Raw genomic sequence first — 23,000 nt, 5'->3', positions numbered from 1 at the left:
ACACAAGGCCACAAAACTATACACTTAAAAGTGGTTAAAATGGTAGGGGCACCTGGGTGGCTCGTTCGGTTAAGCATCCAACTCTGGATTTCAGCTCAGGTCATGATCTCAGGGTCCTGAGATCGAGCCCCATATCCGGTTCTCTGCTGGAGGGTGGGGGGGGAGGAGTCTGCTTGATATTCTCCCTCTCTGTCTGCCCCTGCCTGCTCCTGCTACTCATCCTCTCTCTCTCTCTCAAAAATAAATAAATCTTAAAGACGTGGTTAAAATGGTACATTGTCATGTATATTTTACTACAATAAAATTTTTTTAAAGATTTATTTATTTGAGAGCGAGAGATCTGAGAGAGAGAGAGAGAGAGAGAGACCATGAGTGGGGGGAGGGGGCAGAGGCAGACCCCAACACCCCAACACAGGACTCAATCCCAGGACCCTGAGATCATGACCTCAGGGTCAACCAACCGAGACAAAATCAGGAGCTGGTCGCTTACCTGACTGAGTCACCCAGGCTACAATAAAATTTTTTTAAATAAAAAGACATTAAGAAAGAAGAAAGGAAAGAAGGGAGGGAGGGAGGGAGAGAGGCAGGGAAGAGAGAGAAAGGGAAACAAAGAAAAAGCAAGGAAGAAAGCAAGGCAGATTTCCCTGCCCCTCCCTCTCAATCCCCATTTCTGTGCTATTAGAATCATAAAGGAATACACCATACAAAAGGTATGATGGTGAGTGTGGACTCTGATTTGGCCTTAGATCCCTGAGGGCATGATCTTGCAATTGTGAAAAAAAAAAAAAATCAAAGCTGCAGGAATTTGCTAAAGGAAAGAAAAATCAAGCTTGCAGGGACACTTACCTTATCTTGATGTTTTAAAAGTAACCTCTACTCCCAAGTTTGATGTCTTACCCTTTCTCTCCAATTAAAAAAAAAAAAATCCAACCAACCTTCTTCCTCCCTGTCCTGCCCACAACTTTATTTTATCCCTTTCTTTAAAGACACAGTACATATACTTCACAGCTTCTCTCCCATCCAGGGAGTACAACCCTAAAAAAAAAAAAAAAAAAAAAAACGGTTTCAGCAGCCACATATCCACTGCTGAACCACCTCCCACTCTCTGGGTCTTAGCATATGTGTGGCAAAGACAAGAGACAACACATCAAGACATTTATACAATAGCCTATTTTGATGGCCAAAAATGGAGTCCTGTGAGGAGGTGGATTTTGGAATGGATTTCAGTAACTGACACCCTAAGTCTGCCAGTTTCTAAAATCACTTTTAGGGAATAGCTGATGGTGTAAAACTCTAAATACAAAAATCAGATGAAAATCATTTTAATAAAAACTGTTATTTATCTTAGTGGCTGCAAATAATCTGGTAAACCTTTTGGGTTATAGTTATTTTGCATCCAAAACCCTGGAGTGAAACCCTTTGGCTCTAGGCAGCAGATAGCAAGGATATTTGGTTACTTCTAGAACATATTGGTTTTAAATTAGCAACCCCAAAGTGAAAAACTTGAGAGCTGGCAACTCATGCTAGAAACTACTGTGTCCTCTGCCACAAATAAAGAACTTATCCTTGATATTACTGAGAGGCTGGGCGCCCTGCAGCACTGTGGAAAACATAGAGCCTGACTCTCCAGCCTCCCCCTTCAACCTCCACACCCCAAAACTCCTCTGGGCACCTAGGCTAGTGGCCTTGGGATCTCCCCCCCCCACCCCCACTCTCTACCATCAAATTCTGCTCTCTAGATCCTCTGTGCAGATGAAATTGAAAAGGTTAGTAACAGTTAAGTCACCACTTTCAAAGACAGATAAACAGGAATCAAAGCTGAATTAAGAAGATGAAATGGGGCACCGGGGTGATTCAGCCCATTAAGCGTCTGACTCTCGATTTCAGCTCAGGTCATGATCTCGGGGTCGTGAGATCGAACCCCGCTTCCGGCTCCACACTGGGCGTGCAGCCTGCTTAAGATTCTCTCTCTCTCTCTCTCCCTCTGCCCCTCCCCCTTCTCTCTCTCTCTCTAAAATAAATATTTTTTTAAAAAAAATTAAAAAAATAAAGACGATGAAGCTGTAATAATGATAGCATTTTAGGTGTCAGGCAACTTGGCAGGGAAATGGGGAATGAGAGGCAGAGGCTGTTGCCCTGCTGGCTGGACAGGTCTTGGAACCACAGGTGATGGGAAATTGAGATAATAATCACCTGCTCTGCTTACTCAGAAAGCAGGCCCCGGTTTATGTACAAGTCAGCCCAGCCACCAGGAAGAGCGCTCACTAAAGGGCATTTTCCTAAGCCTTTCCTTAAACTACCCTAGATGTGACTCTGATTTCAAACAAAGTTGAAAACAGACTAAGCTTGAAAACACTGATTTTATTTCAAACTATGTTGATTGCTTTTCCCTTTGAGAGTTTCATTTGTTTATCAGCAGAAATTCCTGGGCTAATTCCGAGAAATGCCATTCATTTCTTGCCAACAACAAGTCATGGACAATGGGTGGGGCAGGGGGGGAGCTCCCCACGGAGGGTCCTTCTCTCTGGACAGGACAGCCAGGGGCACTGAATGTGGAAGGTGGCAGAAGAGGAAGGCTTTAGGTGGGAGCTCTGGGAAAGCAGGGGGCCTGGCCAGACAGAACAGTATGCACAAGTAACTTTAGGGTTGGTCCTGGGAAAGTGTCACGTAGGCAAAGTACGTTTCTGGGGTACTTACACTCCCCATTATCAGAGAAACCATGTTGTTGTGTTGCCCCAGGCCCTGTGCATATGCACAGGGTCCTTTCCTACAAGATCTTGCCCGGCAGTGCTCTTGACCTCCTTTATCAAGATCTTCCCTGGGACCCAAGTGCAGTCCCCAGTCCAACTGCCTCAGAATGAACTGAGGTGCTTGTTTAAAGTGCAGAATACCCACTGCAGCTCAACTGAATCAGAATTTTTAGTGTAAGGCCTGGGAGTCTGCATTTTATCAAATCTCCCAAGGTGGTCCTTCGGCACACAAAAGTTTGAGTGACACTAGTTTGGGGTCTTGTTCTAAAAGGGCCTGATACCCTTAATGAACTTCTCCAAACTAAGATACTCCTTATACTAATAATTTATTGCTATAATATAAATACCTTCTGGAAACTGAATGGCATAATCCAAGACTTCTTAAAACATATACTAAAAAACACTAATCCTTGGGGCGCCTGGGTGGCTCAGTTGGTTAAGCGACTGCCTTCGGCTCAGGTCATGATCCCCGAGTCCTGGGATCGAGTTCCACATCAGGCTCCCAGCTCAGCGGGGAGCCTGCTTCTCCCTCTGACTCACTCCCCTTCATGCTGTTTCTCTCTCTCGCTCTCTAATAAATAAATTAATTAATTAAAAAAAAATAAAAAACACTAATCCTTCAAAGTGCCTTACAAAAAAACCAGCTGAATGAGTTTGAAAAATATTGCATCCCATACCCCTGTCTTATAGACTCATAATGTATATTAACATATTAAAGGCTCAGAGAAGTCCTGCATTAAAAGCAACCTGTTTAACGTTCTCTAATCCAGAAAGTTTATTTGCCCAGAAACTCTCATTTATCTGCCTCTATCGATGTTTTTCTTAGTAAACTCTATTATTATCCCATAAAATTGTGTTCCTTGCAACAAACTTTGGAAAACACTGCTTTAACCTGGAAGAATGACTGTAATGGTGCAGGTTTCTTTTTTTAAAATATTTTATTTATTTATCTGAGAGAGACAGAGATAGGGAGAGAGAGCATGAGTGGGAAGGAGGGGGAGAAACAGATTCCCTGCTGAGCAGGGAGCCCGATGCAGGACTCAATCCCAGGACCCTGGGATCATGACCTGAGCCGAAGGCAGATGCTTCACCAACTAAGCCACCCAGGTGCCTCAATGGTGGAGGTTTCTTAAATATAGAAAACAAATGAAAGATTTATTTGGGACAAATGGGGCTTCTCTGTATCCCTTGATGAAGGGCCACCTTCTTAACCTTTGTGTGGAGCCAGCTTTGCTTAATGTCCATTGAAAAAAATAGAGGGGTTCTATTCTACCATGAAGCAAAGGCGAAGTTTTCCTAAAAGTCTTGTTCTTACATGACATAAGAGCTTCTAACATGCTAACAGGAAATCACATTCTTTTTCTATTTATTTATTTATTTGAGAGAGAGAGAGAGTGGGAATGGGGGGGAGGAGCAGAGGGAGATGGACAAGCAGACTCTGCACTGAACGCAGAGCCCAACGCAGGGCTCAATCTCACAACCCTGTGATCGTGACCTGAACCGTAATCAAGAGTCGGGGCCTTAACTGACTGAGCCACTCAGGTACCCCACTGTTTCCTTTGTACAGTGTTCAAGGACCAAGTGTATGAGGAAAAGAATAGCAATAAAGTGTGGAAGACAGTGAAAGGGTCTAAGATGTAGGAGAGATAGTGTAGACATGGAGGGGCTAGTGATCAACAGTGAATATCTCTGTGGATACCTCTCAACAATCGGTGTAAGAATACTAACAATAATAATAATAAAGTGAGAACTCCTGCTATCTGGAGACTAATATTCTAGAATCCTCAGGGTTTTGGATAGCTCTGGAGCCAGAAAGAGTTTTTTGAAAACACATCAGTCTTTTGCAGGCAAGGAAATGGGCCCTACTGATCACCCTGCATACTATCATTATCATAGTCTTGGTAAAGGAAAAAGAGTATCACAGTTGGCTGTTACTTTACTGTTTAAAAGGAATTGACCTTTTTCAATAAAATCAAAGGGGTAGGTGAATAGAAAATTCAGAAAAGAACAAAAGAAGAGAGAAGGGCGCCTGGGTGGCTCAGTTAGTTAAGAGTCTGCCTTGGGCTCAGGTCGTGATCCCAGGGTCCTGGGATCAAGCCCTGAGTGGGGCTCCCTGCACAGCAAGGAGCCTGCTTCTCCTTCTCCCTCTGCCCCTTCCCCCACTCGTACTCTCTCTCTCTCAAATAAATAAAATCTTTAAAAAAGAGAGAGAGAAGAGAGAGCAATGGCGATCAGACACAGATGATGGCAAGAGCAGCACTCAGCAGCCATAAGGATGGCCATCAGCAGTTACTCAAAGAGATGAACCAAAAGAAGATGGGGTGGCTCTAAAATCTGGACGAGATTCCTCAGTCAGTTTCACGCATAATTTCCACACGACTCAGAAATCCCACTCCTGGGTATATACCCCAAATAACTGAAAACACGTGCCACAGAAAAACCTGTGGAGGAATGTTCACAGCAGTGTTATTCACAACAGCCAAAAGGTGGAAACAACCCAAATGTCCCTGAGCTACTGAATGAATAAACAAACTGTGGCAGATCCATACACTGGAACATTATGTAGCCCTGAAAAAGGATGAAGTACAGATACGTGCTACACCATGAATAAATCTTGGAAACATTATGCTGAGTGAAAGAAGCCAAATGCAAAAGGCCACATACCGTGTGATTCCATTTACGTGAAATGTCCGGAAGAGGGCAGATCCATAGAAACAGAAAGCAGATTAGTGGTAACCGGGGGCTGGTGCAGGGGGGGAATACTGAGGGTTTAATGGGCACAGGGTTTCCTTTTGGGGTGGTGAAAAATTTCAGGAACTACATTAGTGGTGATGGTTGCACAACATTGTGAATGTTCTTAATGCCACGGAGGCATACACTCTAAAATCAGAAATGTTAGGTTATATGTACTTTACCACAATAGAAATTAAAGAAATCCCCCCTTGAACTTTTGCTTTAAAAAAAAAAAAAAACACCAGAGGGAGCAAAGCAGGCCTGTTTACTTGACTGTTGTAACAGTGGAAGTCACAGACATGGCCACAGAGTCATAGAACAGGAATGGGAACACAACATGCACATAGGTCAGCGATTAAAGACCAAACAACAGAATCAGAGTGATCGAGTGACTGGCAACTGTCACTGGAAATTGTCAAAGGCTAAATGCCGTAAATCTACCTCATCTTATAGAGGCTATTTCCACTGTGGTATAGATTCGTGTAATCCTAACTAGTTTGGATGCAAGTGGTAGAAAAGAGAATGCTATTGGCATAAATTAGAAACTGCATTGGTTCTTGCATGAGTTTTCCTAGCACATTAATACATTGCACCATTGAGGGACAGCAGCTGAAGGCCAAGTATGTGAACACAGCTGAAATCAGCAAACTATGAAAAAATACAGTACTCTCTCCAATTCCCATTCACCCCACATTCTCCGTCTTGGCTCGGTTTGGCCATATGCTCTGCCTTGTAAGTGCTTATAACACGATTCTCTCTGATCTCTGGGCATTTTCCTCTTGTCTCTACAACTCAGCAGCTTCAACCCTTCCCTAGTCCCTCTTCCCTCAAGCTAGTGTCACTATTTTAAAAGGTGAAGTCTATACTTACTGTAATTTTCTTTTATTTATTAGAAATCTAAGGTGCCTTTTTAAATCAGGCTAGTCCTTTATTAGTATAGTTCTTTTTTAAAAAGATTTTATTTATTATTTATTTTAGAGAGAGAGTGCAGAGTGAGAGAGAGCACGAGTGGGGGTTGGGGCAGAGGGAGAAGCAGGCTCCCCACTGAGCAGGGAACCTGACTCAGGACTCCATCCCAGGACCTTGGGACCATGACCTGAGCTGAAGGCAGATGCTTAACTGACTGAGTCACCCAAATGCCCCTTTATTAGTATAGTTCTTTTGTTAGTCCTCCGGTTACAAAATTATGTTAAGTTTCAAGTTATGTTCTCCAATCTTGTTTGTTCCTTAAGCCTTGTTATTTTTCAGTGTATAATTTTGCAGAATATGAGGATTTTCAGAAATGAATATATCACAGCCACTCTGGAAAACAGTATGAAGTTTCCTCAAAAAGCTAAAAATAGAACTACCCTATCATCCAGCAATTGCACTACTAGGTATTTACCCAAAGGATGCAAAAATACAGATCTGAAGGGATACATGCACACTGATGTTTATAGCCGCACTATCAACAATAGCTGAACTATAGAAAGAGCCCAAATGGCCATCAACTGATGGATGGATAAAGAAGATGGGATATATATATATATATCATGGACTATTACTCGGCCATAAAAAAAATGAAATCTTTCCATTTGCAACAATGTGGATGGAGCTAGAGAATATTATGCTAAGCAAAATAAGTTAGTCAGAGAAAGACAAATACCATATGATTTCACTCATATGTGGAATTTAAGAAACAAAACAAACATGGCAGGGAAGGGAAGAGAGGAAGACCAAGAAACAGACTCTTAACTCTAGGGAACAAACTGGTGGTCACCAGAGGGGAGGTGGGTGGGGGAATGGGTGAAACAGGTGGTGAGGATGAAGGAGAGCACTTGTGATGGCCATTGGGTGTTGTATGGAAGTGTTGAACCGCTAAATTCTACACCTGAAACTAATATTACACCGTGTGTTAACTAACTGAAATTTTAATAAAAACTTACAAAAAGTTTCTTTAAAATGAAGAAATGCATTATATCGTATTAGAGCAGAAATGTGTGTATATGCCAGCTAGCTCACAACCCAATTACTGTCAAGAGACAAATGGCATTGAACTTCTAGTTTCTCCTTACAGGAACACACAGACTAGGGTGCCTCACTGGAGAGGTCATTTCTTTAACCTCCCTTGAATTTAAAAGACTGTGGTGAGGGGTGCCTCTCGGCAAAACCACACAATCACTATCCCTTAAGACCATTTCATAGAACTAAATTTGTTCACACCTAGCCAAAAGGAAATGCTGTAGATTAAGTTGCTGGTAAGAGATCAAATCAGATATTTTGGCAATTTTATAATAGCTCTTTAATGATCCAAGAATGCCGGAATACCCCCCAAAGGAACACAAATTTGTGAATTCTGAGTAGCAAATTCATTAAGAATGGCCGTTAAAAAAATCTTAGGTAGGGGCACCTAGTTGGCTCGGTCGGCTGAGCATCCGACTCTTGATTTCAGCTCAGGTCTTGATCTCAAGGTCATGAGTTTGAGCCCCATGTTGGGTTCCATGCTGGGTGTGGAGCCTACTTAAAAAAAAATCTTAGGTAACATCATGATTTAGGCTCCTGGTCACTATGAGTCTTCTCCTCCCCTCTTTACCACTCCACTTCCCCAAAAGAGAAGATATGGAATTTCATTCCTATAAATCTCCCATTATCACAACTATAGAGAGTCCTGCTCATAGACTGGGATGGATTTAGTGACCCTTCTGACTTCTGTGCAGTCTTGACTTTGCCATTAAGAATGTTCTAACCTCCACGTAGCACCAGCCTCTTTGGGCCCTGTAGAGCACCCTGTTCTATGGGACCGAGACGTGACCTCTGCCATGGACACTTGAGAAAGTACTGATGAATAAATCTTCATTTTTTCTTAATGGGAATCAGTATGGATTTCTCTCTGGTAATTCTGGAAAAGCAGTCTGCAAACTTTGATTGCCACGGTTCAGCAGGAGCTGCAGGAGACCACCTCTAATACGAGTAGAAACTTTGGAAGTTTCCGGGGTGGGGAGTTTAGAGAGCAAGAAACAGGGGAAACACAGAACTAAATGGGGGGGTCACGGCTCCTCTGTCTCCGCCAATGGCATGTCCCACAGGATCCTCTCACTGAATCAATCTCTATCCATGTGAATGCTCCCTGAAGTCAACACTGCTACAGGAAAGTATCTAGAGCCCACACCTTGGGTATATGGCTTCCTTGTTTGTTTTTTCTTTTTGATACAGAACCCGCTCATCGTCTTGGCTATAAATCTCCTATTTTTAAATGAGGACATTTTCATCATGGTGCCTTCCATTGGGTTAAGACAGAAAATCAGAGCCCCTTCCTTTGACCAAACATTCCGGTGGCCCTGAAGGCATGAGTTTCCTCATGCCTAATAACCACTGGGGTGGAAGGAATACAGAGGCGTCATCCCAGCCATTGCCTGGTCTCAGAGCAGAACTGTGACAACTCTATCTCAGATGGGAGGGTATGTTTTTACTCACAGAAATATGCCGTACGGAGACTAAAATTCTCTTTAGTCCTTGATACTAGGACTGAACAGCCACTGTGTCCCAAAGTTCATCCTTTTACCAAACTCCATTCTTCTCTGCTACGGTTGAAGGTTTAAACCTGTTTACTCTTGTTTTCTCTTCAACAGAAAGAATAGCTGGTCTGCATTCCAGTTCAATATGGCAGGGGGAGCACATGTGAGAACTCCTTGCTCTTTTCCCACCAACGAGTGAGGGATGAAATGGAAAACTCAGTTATATAAAAAAGATATAAATAAACACATGGGTGAGTGAGTAAATAAATAAATATGACTTTAAAACTGCCAAAATCAGGCTCAGAAGCAAAAGGAGACTCCTTGGGGAATAAAACACAGAAGGAAAAGTATAGTGATAAATGGGGGCCAAAAGCCATATATGGTCCACTGGCGCCTGGGACTGGATGCAGACAGCTGGGCAAGAACTATGGCCTCTGAGTGGCTTCTCATGTAAAGGTGGCGACTAGGGCCACACTCCTCACACGTAAACAGGGGCTGACATAGCTCTGCCCACCTGAGGTGGTTCCTGCCCTCAAATGGACTGCTTGCCCAAGGTAGGCAGCTGCAGCTGAGGTCCCAGTCCAAGATCATTATCAGAGACTAGCACCGTACAAGAAAACAGAGGTAGAAATCGACCATCCAGACATGAGGGAGCCCAAGCTGAGACACTAGTATATGACCCGGTTAAGAGCGAAGTGACCTACATGGCCTGGAACAACATTTTCCCCAGGAAGGAAGGGCATATGCAAGAGAAACCCCCCTACACACAGACAATGAGCTTTTAAACAAAGATTTTAGAAAACAAGGGAAAACTCAGAACCAAGAAAAGCTGTCAAGAAACCAGTAAAAGTGAGAATTCACACCTGAAAAGTATATAGACATTGAAACAGTCTAAAATGGACTCTAAATAAATACTTCAATACCTTAAAGAAATAAAGAAAATAATAAGATCCCAAGAAACACAAGCTTATAAAACAGCGATATGTAGATACTTTAAAATATAATCCAAAAACTTGGGAGGAAATACAGTTACTGAAAATAAAAGAACAAACAGAACCAAACAGATGACCTAAATAGGAGGCATGAGAAAGAATTCATGAATTGGAGGACAGAACTGAAGTAATATATCATTACAGGGAGTGTACCAAGATGGAAAAAATAGAGGAGGCATTAAGAGACACGGAGGATAGGGGCACCTGTGTGGTGCAGTCACTTAAGCATCTGATGCTTGGTTTCAGCTCAGGTCATGATCTCAGGGTCATGAGATCAAGCCCCGTATCAAGCTCCACACTCAGCACGGAGTCTGCTTAAGTTTCTCTTCTCCCTCTGCCCCTCCCTGCCATGCTCCCCCTCCCTCTCTCTTTCTAAAATAAACCGATCTTAAAAAAAAACCAGGGAGACAGAAGATAAATTAAGTGATCTGCAAAAACATATGCCAAAGGCAACTTTGAGAATGAAGAAAAAAGAAGGGTAAGATGTAATTTTCAGAAAAACAATGAGTAAAACTGAAGAAAAATTTGAGTCCTTTGGCTGAAAAAAATCATGTACTGAGCAGGCTAAATGAAAATAAATCACACATCGATACACTTCATCGTGTGCACCAAAGAAAAAGAGGAAATCTTAAAAGCTAGAAGAAGGAGAAAACAAGTTACCCACAAAAGAACTGTAATCAAACAGTAGATTTCTTATCCACAAACGGAGGAAGTCCACAGACTACTTGTTAGTTTCTTCTAAGTGCTAAGGGAAAACAAGCATGCACCTATAATTTTATGCCCAGCCAAATTATCACTCAAGGATGAGGACAGAATAAAGACATTTTTGCATATAAGGATTAGGGAACTTTGGTACCACTGCTCACAGAAAGAACTGGTAAAGGTCATAGTTAACAAGAAGGAAAATGAACTCACAAGGAAGTGACCTGCAAGGACAAGAAGGAAAAGAAAATTAATGGCTTATTTCTATACTCCATAAAATGGGCTTTTTAAGTCTTAAAGACAATTTTCTCTTTTCTGCTATTTATGATCTCAATTCCTTTATCACTTTCTTTTTCACTCAAAGGAACTGCTGGCTTATACTTTCCCTTTTTCTCAATACTTGTTTCCTATTCTGTAGCTGGGGTAGGTGATAGCCATATTGCACTCTACGCTTTTCTACGCTGTGCTTCATGTCTGGGTCATGCCTCAACTTCCTTCCCAGGGACGAACAATGTCTACATAGTTTAGATAAATTCCTATGGCATTAAACCACTTTTGGAGACTTCCGGGGGAAAAGATGTGGAAAAAATCTCCAGATTGGCCTTTTTAACCAGAAATTTTTCTCCCATCTACCAAATCCTTCCTTCGTAATCCAGTTTAAGTAGAAGAAGCAAAGAAATGCATATAAAAATAGTAAGCCTCATTTGGGGATTTATTCCAAAAGCCAACTTTGAGGTCGATCTTACGCCAAGTCAGTCTCTCACACCTTGAAGCATATATTATCATCACCAATATTCAAAATGATAAACGTGTGACATGACATGATCTTCTGCCATCTGGGAAAGACTCCCCGGTGTTCATCAGAGTGTCTTTACTGATGCAGGAAAGTATAGTTCACAAAGGTAGTGATCAAGATGGTTTGGGGGCTTCTTCTCCATTAAACACCTCCATTCCTGTAACTGAAATGTTAACTGAATTTTCACTGAACCGTATTCTTAGCCCCATTCCTACCATTGCTGCCTGGACACTTTTGGTTTCTCTCTTCTAAGTTCTGAAGTTTCCTTACTACTTAAAAAAAGCACCACCTATGCCCTAGAATAGTGGTTCTTCGTGTTTTTAGGGTCATGTACACCCCCTTTACAAATACCAATAAAGCTATGGATCCTCTCTAAAGGAATTTACATGTATACATAGTTACACCAAAAACAAAACAATTTTAAAGGGTTCACTGACCCCATAAAGCCCACCCATGGACTCCGACTCCAGAACCTCCATCCTAGAGGGAAACAGGATCAGCTTACAAGACTACGAGGCTTCTACTGCCTAGATCCTGAGGCAGTCACTTAGCTTTTCCTAGGACTGCTGTCCAGCCCACAGGCATTCTCTTCATCATTCCACGCTTGTATGCCCCTGGTGTGGGAGCCAGGCCCCAGTCAGACGTGAACAAAATGTCACTGAGTGAGCCCCTGCCTCAGACAAACACCCTAGCCACAAACCCTCAAAGTAGACGTCCTAACAGCCTTGTGAAAAAGTCTCTGCCCGCCTTCCCCTTAGATTTGCTCTTAACAATGTGTACATAATAACTGTGCAGTCTGGAGGAGGTGACAATTCAGTGGGCAGGCAGCTTTATACTGTCATAAACCTCACTGGTTCAGCTCCTTTGATTTATGCAATCCCAGCACTAATTGCTTAAGACACGTGCCTGGTGCCCATGGCAGGAAGAGGCTGTTTATGGCACAAACTCTCTGGGCCACAATTCCCTTCCCCCAACTGACATCCACCTTCATATGATTAAAAGCCCAATGAAAATCTGTTACTGGGTACCCAATAACTTATTAGAGCCTAGAATGTGCCCCGCTTGGGCTATAAACAGTATTTAGGGGCCAGCGTGGGCTGCCTAAAAGTGTCCTATTGTTATTTCTGTCTGGAAGTTTCCCTTCTGGGGAATTAGGCAGATGGAGTGGGTTGGGGGGAAGTGGGAGGAAGGAGAGCCGCAGCTGGGAAAGAAAGAGGCGATCTGGTTTACCTGGGCAGCGCGGGCAGCACAGATGAGGGATATGCACAGGGGACAGGCAATGGAGGCTTGGACATCTGACTCGGCTGCAGAGCACATTCCCATTCTGGAAGAGAAGAGGCAACCATGAAAAAAAAAATTGAGGTCTCTCAAAGGTCACCTGCGCTCATGCCCCTTTGGCAAACAGTCATGCAGGGATTCACCCAGACAGTGAACGACACATTCCCAAGTAGCTGAATGGAATCAGCATTTTCTTCCCTTTTCTCATCACTGGCACCTCTGCTGGGTTGGTTGATTGCTTACTGGCATATTTTTCTAAAGCTCGGGTCACTCTTGCTCTGGTTTTCAAAGCCTCCCGCCAACTGTGGAAGGCTCCTCCTGGCCTGCCTTTGTGGTGTTTCCACCATTTCCGGCTCCAGCTCACATCGACAGGAGCCTGGTCTAATTACAGGATCACCTGCCCAATGCCACGGGAGGGAAGGGATAATGAGCGATGGGTCCCCTGAGCAGCTAGCCACCCCTGGGCAAGGAGACATTGCTGGCACATGGGTCCTGGATTCCATGTAACTCTGCCTTGGACCAGCAGGCTGGGGGAACTTCTCTCCTCACTTCCTGTTTCAGTCATAAGCTTTCTGAAAACAAGCTAAGCTTTGGAATTGAGCTGATTACCTAGCATGCCTGGGCAGGGGTGACTGGGTCCCTGCCCGACTTACAGTTACAGGACCCCCTAGCTCTGACAGCTCTCAACCATTGTTAGATCAAAGGAAGCCTTTGGAAATCAATTTTGCATTAGCATTTCCATCCATAATTCCTTCCAAGCAAGGGTGACTTGTATCTATCACGCTCTTGTGGGGGAAGAGGGTGACAAAGAGGACAGGGAAAGAGAAGATGCCTAGCACTAGGAGCTGTCGGCACTGGGGTCATATTAACATTTTCACTGCCCTGCAGGCGGCAAAGCTCAGCCTCCAAGGGTTAGCTGTCCATTTCCAATGTGTTGCGTCAAGAATCTGACACATTCATGTCATACCAGGAGGTTTGGAAGCTAATCAGTACCCAGATGCTCTACTTAATACCTGCCCTAGCCATTTAAAGAGGCAGGCTTCTTTTACCCAAATCCGAATCACCCTACCATAAACCTCTTTCTTTTCTCATGGACTTTCTAGAATACGTTTTTGGAGTGTTGCATTTGGAAACACCACAGAGCCTCCTTATGGGTCACGCTCCTCAGAGCCAGGTGGTATCATCTTGAAGTGAAATCACCAAAGCACATCAGAAACCACTCCTTCTGGCTGAGGCCTACACCAATGCCTCCTTAATGCCTTCAACTGAATTCTGTTCTAGAGTTAACAGATGAATAAAAATAATAACCATAACGACAGCGATGATGAGGACGCTGACAGCAGTTAACATCTCTTGAATGTTGGCTGTGACCGAGCACAGTTTTAGGTGACTGAAACCCATTAGTGAATTTAATCCTTCCCACAATCCTATGAAATACACAGTATCATTATCCCATTTTAAAGAAAAAGAAGCGGAAGGGATCTCAGAGAGTTCAGGTAACTTGTCCAATGTAACACAGCTTACAGGCGGCAGAGCCAGGGTCGGAAACACGGTCTGTCTTGACTCCAGAGCCCAGGAGCCTCTTAACATGACTTCCTACTGCCTCAAGGTTAGGTTTCCACATGCTTAGAATTCTAAAAGCCCAATTTCTACTTAAATGGCAAAAGAATCTGGCTGGCAAGTGACTGCTTCTATACTACCCTGGCACTAAGGAGGAATTACAAGTTCTTCCACGAGGTCTCAAGCGAGAGGCTGGTCTTGAAAATTCTTTCCATATGCTCGGAGTTCTCCATTCTCAAGTCCTGGTACGAGGCCTCCTTACCCAAATGGTTCTCCACCAGGGGTCGTTTTGCTCCCCAAGCAACCTGGACCACATCTCGGGTCATTTTTCGGTTGTCACAACTGGAATTGGTGCTATTGGTGTCTAGTGGGTCGAGGCCAGGGATGCTGGTAAACATCCTACAATGTTCCGGACAGCCCCCACAACAAGGAATGATCTGTCCCTGAATGCCAATAGAGCAGAGGTTGAAAAGCCCAGGCCTAGTATAAGACGGTAGAGGCTTATTCAGAAAGATGGAACACAGCTGTGGTCCTGGGTCAAGGCCACGGAAAGAAGATGAGAGTACCTGCTTTGCCTATTGCAAAGATGGCATTTAAGGTGTCTAAACACCCCTCTGGATGTCTGGTCAGGAGTCAAGGCCAAGCCCAGAGAACTGTAATGATTACCAGGTACAGGCCAAGGTTCTGCAGCCTCAATCCTAATTACTGCTACTGGCCCAGACATCAAATACGCTCTCCCGATCAACCGCTGTATGATCTGTCCTAATCTCTTCTCTAAAGGCCAGCCTTGAAAATGATCTTCAAAAACGATTTTGTCCATAATCCAGGCATTACTTTGAGCTCTGTTCCCCTACTCCCACTATCAAACTATTCTACCTTCTCCTACCATGGCCCACATCATTTGGCTAGGAGACCATAAATATCTGTCCATAGCAAATACTTAGAGATCCCACAAAAAAATCAAGCCAAACAGCAACAAGAGGAAAGAGTCAGGAGACATTTATTTCTCCTGACAAGCTGCTTCCTATCTTCTCTTAGGCTTTCACCACCCCTGCTTCCCAGCCATCTGGGCACTGGAAGCACCTCTGCACACCGAGGAGCAAACTGGGTGTCACGTTGTACCTCTGAGCAGATGCAGTTGACACAGTAAACCAACCCATAAGGTTCCAGGTAAGGATGCCATCTCTCGCCCACTCTGTACTTCTTGTCTTGAAACACACAGTATGTCTCTGAATCTGTGAGGAAGGAGATGGAGAACATGCCTGTTAGACGCCACAGACAAAGTCATCAAATCTAAAGGCAATCACACTTTCCATCTGTTTTCGTGTTACATCAAGAGCAGAGGCATAGGGAATGTTTCCAGAACCTACTACGGGCTCAGTGTTTCACATGCTACGCTTATTCGGTCCTACAATGACCCAGTACGGTAGACACCACTGTGAGTCTTGCTTCACAGATGAGGGAAATCAAGTCATATAACCAGTAAGTAACTGACAGGAGAGTCAAACCCAGCTTTGCCCGAGTGAAGCCAAGGTCTTGGTGACTGCTCTGTTAACAATGGTAAGATAAGGGAGCACGTCGTGTGTCCTTCTGGAAAAGGCTGTGCTCCCTTGCTGTGGAAATGCAAGCTAAGGTCTGAAATGCTGATCTATCTTTCTCCGAGCTGCCCAGGGGTGGTGTAGGAGTAATGAACTAAACACATTGTGTTAAGTTCCTATAAATGGTTTTTGCCCATGCGTGCTAATATCATTCAATCATGAAACAAATATTTGGGCACTTACTATTTGTCAGGCACTCTGCTGACTGCTGGGAATAAAATGGTGAGCAAAAATACCCACAGTCCTTGCTCTCCTCAACTTACAGACTTGTTCTTCTGTAAACGACTCCCAATTTACTCAAAAGCAATGCCTCCTTCCCCTTTGATGAACAGAAATTTTGATAACCACAGCTTATCTTGTGCCACAGTTCCTTGAGCACATACTATGTTACTTGCATTCCTTTACACATCTTATGTCTCCATCAAAGTAAAAGTCCCTCAAAATCAGGCAACATTTATTCGGAACTCTCTGTTTATCACATGGTCTAGCACACCGTGGCCAATAAATGTAATCAATTAGCAAACGACTGATAAATGAATCTCCAAACCATGTGATTCGCCTTCGAATCCCATCCTCATCTATCCACTGCTTCCCAATCACACAAGGTCAAAGCAAACTAGACTCTTCTTGTAGCAAACACATTAGTTTCCCCCACTCTCCAGTATACATTTCCCTGATGATCAAAATTTTAAAATAAAGAAAAGGCAGATAAGCAAGAAACTGGGAGAAGATATATATTTTTAAAGATTTTATTTATTTATTTGAGAGAGAGAATGAAAGAGAGAGAACGAGAGGGGGGAGCGTCAGAGGGAGAAGCAGACTTCCCACTGAGCAGGGAGCCCAACATGGGACTCGGTCCCAGGACTCTGGGATCATGACCTCAGCTGAAGGCAGACACTTAACTGACTGAGCCACCCATGTGCCCCAAGGGAGAAGATATTTCCAACCAATGAAGTATCAGAATCGGGAACCTTTTCTCATCATTTAAATTAATAAGTAAAATACCAACCAATCCCAACAGAAAAATTATCTATTTATCCAGGACATGAATAACAATTTGAGGGAAGAAGAAATGGGAAACAGGCAACAAACATGAAAAGATGTTCAACCTCACTAGTAATCAGAGATTCAGATTAAAACTACACTGAGATCATTGTCTCAAGTCACTCACTGCTTCAAAGACCCTCGGTGATTTTTTCCAGCGACCTGCAAGATAAATTCCAATTTACTTTTCAAATCTTGATTTCCAACTTCTTCAGAACGATGAACTGGGAGTCAGAAAATCTGGGTTTGAATTCTAACCAATTCTAGCTGTGTGGCATTGAGCTAATCATTGAAACTGTCAATCTAAAAAAAATTTTAAAATAGGGGTGCATGGGTGGCTCAGTCGGTTAAGCACTGGACTCCTGATTTCAGCTCAGTTCATGATCTCAGGGTTGTGGGCTCAAGCCCCACATCGGGCTCTGCCCTCAGAGTGGAGTCTGCTTAAGATTCTCTCTCTTCCTCTCCCTCTGTCCCTCCCCCCTCAAAACAATGATAAAAAATTAAAACATAAAAAATAAAAATAAAAAATAAACTGTCAATCTCAGTTTTCAACACCTGTGAAATGTAGATTATCTGTTTCTCAAGCAGAGTTTGGAGGATTAATTGAAATTCTTTGTAAATTGTAAAGTACTGCAAAATGTAGAGCATTATTTTATGTTAATTATTTTCTTTTTAGAAAAGTAATTCATACTTAATGTAGAAAACTGGAAAACATTCACAAAGTTCCAAAAAGAACAAAATAAAAACATAAACGTATAAATATGAAAAACATTATACACAGTTCCAGCAGGAGACAACCACTTGTAATATACTGGTAACTTACAAATAGCCTGTGGGTTGAAGAAAAAAATCAAAAGGGAAATTAAAAAATAGTTTGTACTAAATGAAAATAAAAACACAGCATATCAAAATCAGTGGGATTTGGCTAAAGAAGTACTTAAAGGGAAATTTATATCACTAAAATACCTACATTAAAAAGGGAGAAAAGTCTCAAAACAAGACACTAGAAAAAGTAGAGAAAATAAACCAAAAGCAAACAGAAGAAAGGAATAATAAAGAAGTCGGTGAAATCGAAGACAGAAAATCAACAGAAAAAATCAGTGAGACCAAATCTGTTTTTTAAATAAAATCAATAAAATTGATAAACTTCTTACAAAACTAGCAAAGATAAAAAGAGAGAAGATGAGAATTCCCAATATTAGGGACAACAGAGAGCATTCTAAAAAAGGATTTAAAAAAGGAATATTATGAATAACTTAATGCCACCTAAGTTAGCAACCTAGATGAAACAGATTAATTCCTTGAATGACACAAATTACCAAAGCTCAATCTATAAGAGATAGATAACCTGAATATTCCTATATCTTGTTTTTTTTTTGATTTATTTGTTTGAGAGAAAGAGAGCAAGGGGAGGGGTAGAGGGAGAGAAAGAATCTCAAGCAGACTCCCCACTGAGTGCATAGCCCAATGCGAGGCTTGATCTCAGGATCCTGAGATCACGACCTGAGCTGAAATCAAGAGTCAGAGGCTTAACTGACTAAGCCATCCAGGCGCCCCTCTTATATCTTTTAAAGAACTTGAATTTGTAGTTAAAAATTTTGTCACAAAGAAAACTCCAGGGCCAGATGGCTTCACTGGTGAATTCTCTCAAACATTCTACCAAACATTTCAGAAAAAATGAAGAAGAGGGATTACTTCCCAACTAAATCATTGATGTAGGCATGACCCTGACATGAAAACAAGATTAAAGGTATTACAAGAATAAAAATAAAACTATAGACCAATATCCCTCCTGAACATAGATACAAACATTCTCAATAAAATTCCAGTAAATTAAACCCAACAATGTATAAAAAGGATGACACTTTATGAGCAAGTGGGATTTATCCTGAAAATTAAAGGCTAATTCAACATTCACATTTCAGTCAACATAATTCTCCATATCAATAAACTGGACAAGAAGAATCATGTAATCATCACAATAGATGCCAAAAAAAACATTTGACAAAATTCTATATCCATTTGTGACAGAAACTCTCAGCAAAGTAGAAAAAGACCTTCCTCAACTTAATTAAGGGCATCTTCAAAAAAACCTACAGTTAACATTATACTTAATGGAAAAAGACAATGCTTTCTCCCTAAGATGGGGAGTTATGGAAGGATGTCTGCTCCACCACTTTGAAGATCCTAGCCAGTGGAATCAGGTAAGAAAAAGAAGGAAAAGGCGTACATATTAGAGAATAAAACACAAAACTGTTATATTTATAGATGGTATGACTGTCTACCAAGAAAAATCCCAAAGAATCGATTTAGAGTTAGTAAAAACAGTAAGAGAATTTAAGCAAGATTACAGAATACAAGGTCAATATAAAAAAGCTGATCACATTTATATATTCTACAAAGAACAATTAGAGATTGGAATTTGAGGGGGGGTGGGAGGGATGGGGTGGTTGGGTGATAGACATTGGGGAGGGTATGTGCTATGGTGAGCACGGTGAATTGTGTAGGACTGTTGAATCACAGACCTGTACTTCTGAAACAAATAATACATTATGTGTTAAAAAAAAAAAAAAAAAGGAAGAAGATAGCAGGAAGGGAAAAATGAAGGGGGGGGAATCGGAGGGGGAGACGAACCATGAGAGACTATGGACTCTGAGAAACAAACTGAGGGTTCCAGAGGGGAGAGGGGTGAGGGGGTGGGTTAGCCTGGTGATGGGTATTAAAGAGGGCACATTCTACATGGAGCACTGGATGTTATATGCAAACAATGAATCATGGAACACTACATCAAATACTAATGATGTAATGTATGGTGCTTAACACAGCATTAAAAAAAAAGAATATTTATCTGAAAAAAAATTGGAATTTGAAAAAGTACCTTTTGCTCCCCCTAAACATAGAAACACTGAGGTATCTAACAAAATGTGTGCCAGATCTCTAATCAGAAACCTACAGAACTATGATAAAAGAAACCAGAGGAGTCCTAAAAAATGGAGAGGTATGCCTTGTTTGTGGACTGGAAGTCACAATATTGTGAAGGTGTCAGTTCCCCCCAAAGTGACTTATAGATTCAATGAAACCCAAAACCAACTATTAGCGGGATATTTTATAGAAATTGGTACTCTCATTCAAAAGTTTATATGAAAAGGTAAAGGAGTAGAATAGCCAAAACAGTCTGACAAAGAAAGATTTGGGAGGACATATACAAAGTGATTTCATGACTTAAGGTAAAATTATAGTTTTCATGGCAATGTGTTTTTGGCAAAAGGTTAGACAAATATATCAATAGAACAGAATGACGAGTCAAAAAATAGACCCACACATAAACGTAGTCAATTGATTTTCAACAAAGGTGCAAAGACCATTCAAAGGAGAAACAGTACTCTTTTCAATAAATGCTGCTGGAACATTTGAATAGTCATATACAAAACATGAGCTAAAATGAATCTGTAACTCAGACCACATACAAAAATTAATTCAAGATGGATCATAGACTTCCATGTAAACTTTAATATTTTAAAACTTCTAGAAGAAAACATTGAAGGCTATCTTGGTGATATTGGGTTAGGCAAAGACTTCTGAGATATGACACCAAAACCACAATCCATAAAAGAAATATAAAATAGGACCTCGTCAAAATTAAGGACTTCTGCCTTTGAAAGAGTGGTAAGGGGTACCTGGGTGGCTCAATTGGTTAAAGTGTCTGCCTTCGGCTCAGGTCATGATCTCAGGGTCCTAGGATCGAGCGCCTCGTTAGCTCCCTGCTCAGAAGGGAACCTGCTTGTCTCTTTCCCTCTGTCCCTCCCCCTGCTTTTGCTCTCTTTATTTCTCAAATAAATAAATAAAATATTTTTTAAAAAGAGTATAGAGAATAAAAAGTAAAGCCATGGGATGAGAGAAATTATTTGCAAATCATATTTCTGATAAAAGATTTTATCCAGAATACGTAAAGAAATCTCAAAACTTAAGGATAAGGAAAGAAATGATCCAATTTTTAAAAGGGAAATACAATTTGAATAGACACTTTACCAAAGAAGATATACAGGTATCAAACATATAATTAATCAGCAGGGAAATGCAAATTGAAACCATGATGAGATATCACTACCCACCTATCAGAATGGCTAAACTCAAAAAACCTAACCATACTAAGTGCTGGTGAGGATGTGAAGCAACAGGAACTTTCCTCATATTTGCTGGTGGAAATGCAAAATAGTACAGCCATGCTGGAAACAAGTCGGCAGTTTCTTATAAAGTTACACAGAACACTTACTATACAACCCAACAATCTCACTCCTAGGTATTTTCCTGAGAGAAATGAGAACATATATGCAGTTCATGAGAACCTTGGCACTTTCAGTCAGCTGATGCAGGTTTAAAAAAGTGGTTGGTGAAATATTATTAATCAAATGTCATTAACCTGTATGTAAATTGCTCCCAAACCCTGCTAAAATCTACATCAATAAAATGATCATCATAACTGAAAAAAAAAAAAACCATATTCACACAAAAACCTCTACCTACATGTTTAGAATGGCTCTTTTCATGGTCTACAAAACCTAAAAACACCTCGAACGTCCTTCAGCTGATGAATTTATAAACACCCACACAATGGAATATTAGCAATAAAAAGAAATGAAAGTCAGAGGCACACAAACATAGATGAATCTCAAAGGCATTACACTAAATGAATAAAGCCAGACTCAAAGTCCACATATGGTATGATTCTACTTCTTTTCATTCTGGAAAAGGCAAAACTATAGGGACAGAAAACAGATCCATAGTTACCAAGGGCTGGGGTGCGGGAAGAAGTTTAACTACAAAGGGGCACAGAGGAAATCTGTTGGGAGATGGAGTCATTTTTGTGTCTTGATTATGGTGGTGCCTATGTGGCAGAATGCTTCTGTCAAAACTCACAAAACTGTACCCTACAAAAAGGGTGAATTTTGTTGCATGTAAACTATACCTTAATAAAACATTAAAAAAAACAGAGAGAGGAAAGAAAAATCACATATAATTCCCCTACCAGAAGATAATCACTTTTAACATTCTAGTAAAGTCACTCCCATTTTTTTTTCCTTTTTTTAAATTAATAGACTCCGTTTCTTACAGCAGTTTGACGTTTACAAAAAAATCGAGCAGACAGTACAGAGTTCTCATATACCCTCTCTTGACCCCACCCCCAATTCCCTTGTTATTAACATCTTATGGTAAGTGTGGTACATTTGTTACAATTAATGAACCACTAGTGAGATATTAACATTAACTAAAGCACATGAGCATGCACTTTGTTGTGACAAATGTATAATGATATATATCCACCTTCACGGTATCATACAGAATCGTTTCAGTACCCTAAATATCCCGTTTCCTGTTTCTTCATCTCCTCCCTTTTCTGTCCCCCTAACTGCCGAAAACCACTGATTTTTTTTTAACTGTCTTTATAGTTTTGTCTTTTCAAGATGTCATATCGTTGGAATCATAGGGTGTGACATCTTTTTAAACTTGCTTCTTTCACTTAGAACTATGCATTTAAGGTTCCCCCGCATCTTTTCATTGCTTGACAGTTCATTTATTTTGTCACTGAGTAATATTCTGCTGTATGGATGTACAGCTTATTTATCAATTTACCCATTGAAGGACATCTTGGTGGCTTCCGATTATTGGAAATGGTGAATAAAACTGCTATAAATGCTTGCGTGTAGGTTTCGTGTGGACATGTTTTCAACTCACTTAGATAATAATGCCTATGGATGACATAGTATGGCAATGTTTAGCTTTGTAGGAAACTTCCAAACTGTCTTCCAACATGACTATACAATTTTACATTCCCACCAGCAATGGATGACAGTTCCTCTTGCCCCACATCCTCACCAGGATTTGGTGTCTTCTGTATTTCCGGTCTCAGCCATTCTAATAGGTGTGTTGATTTAATTTATAATTCTCTAATGACATAGGATTGTGGAGCATCTCTTCATGTACTTATTTGCCACCCTGATATCTTCTTTGGTGAGGTGTCTGTTTAGCTCTTGGCCTACTTATTAATTAGGTTG

The 23,000-nt window shown here is 41.4% G+C and overlaps 1 protein-coding gene across 5 annotated transcripts in view; it reads right to left on the bottom strand.

The window, feature by feature from the left end:
* Positions 1-23,000, bottom strand: part of CHRDL1 (chordin like 1) — a 112,787-nt gene that overhangs the window by 66,990 nt on the left and 22,797 nt on the right. For all 5 annotated transcript variants that reach the window (XM_032392776.1, XM_032392773.1, XM_032392777.1 and 2 more), the window contains exons 3-4: positions 15,428-15,540; positions 12,698-12,791 (exon numbers count right to left, since the gene is read on the bottom strand). In XM_032392776.1, coding sequence (XP_032248667.1) covers positions 12,698-12,791; positions 15,428-15,540 — 207 coding nt within the window. The remainder of the gene's footprint in view (positions 1-12,697; positions 12,792-15,427; positions 15,541-23,000) is intronic.

This window comes from Phoca vitulina, unplaced genomic scaffold (assembly GCF_004348235.1).
Source record: "Phoca vitulina isolate PV1807 unplaced genomic scaffold, GSC_HSeal_1.0 scaffold69, whole genome shotgun sequence".
Classification (NCBI taxonomy): domain Eukaryota; kingdom Metazoa; phylum Chordata; class Mammalia; order Carnivora; family Phocidae; genus Phoca; species Phoca vitulina.
Note: the sequence above shows the minus strand (reverse complement) of the source record. Positions and strands in the feature narration are given on the sequence as shown.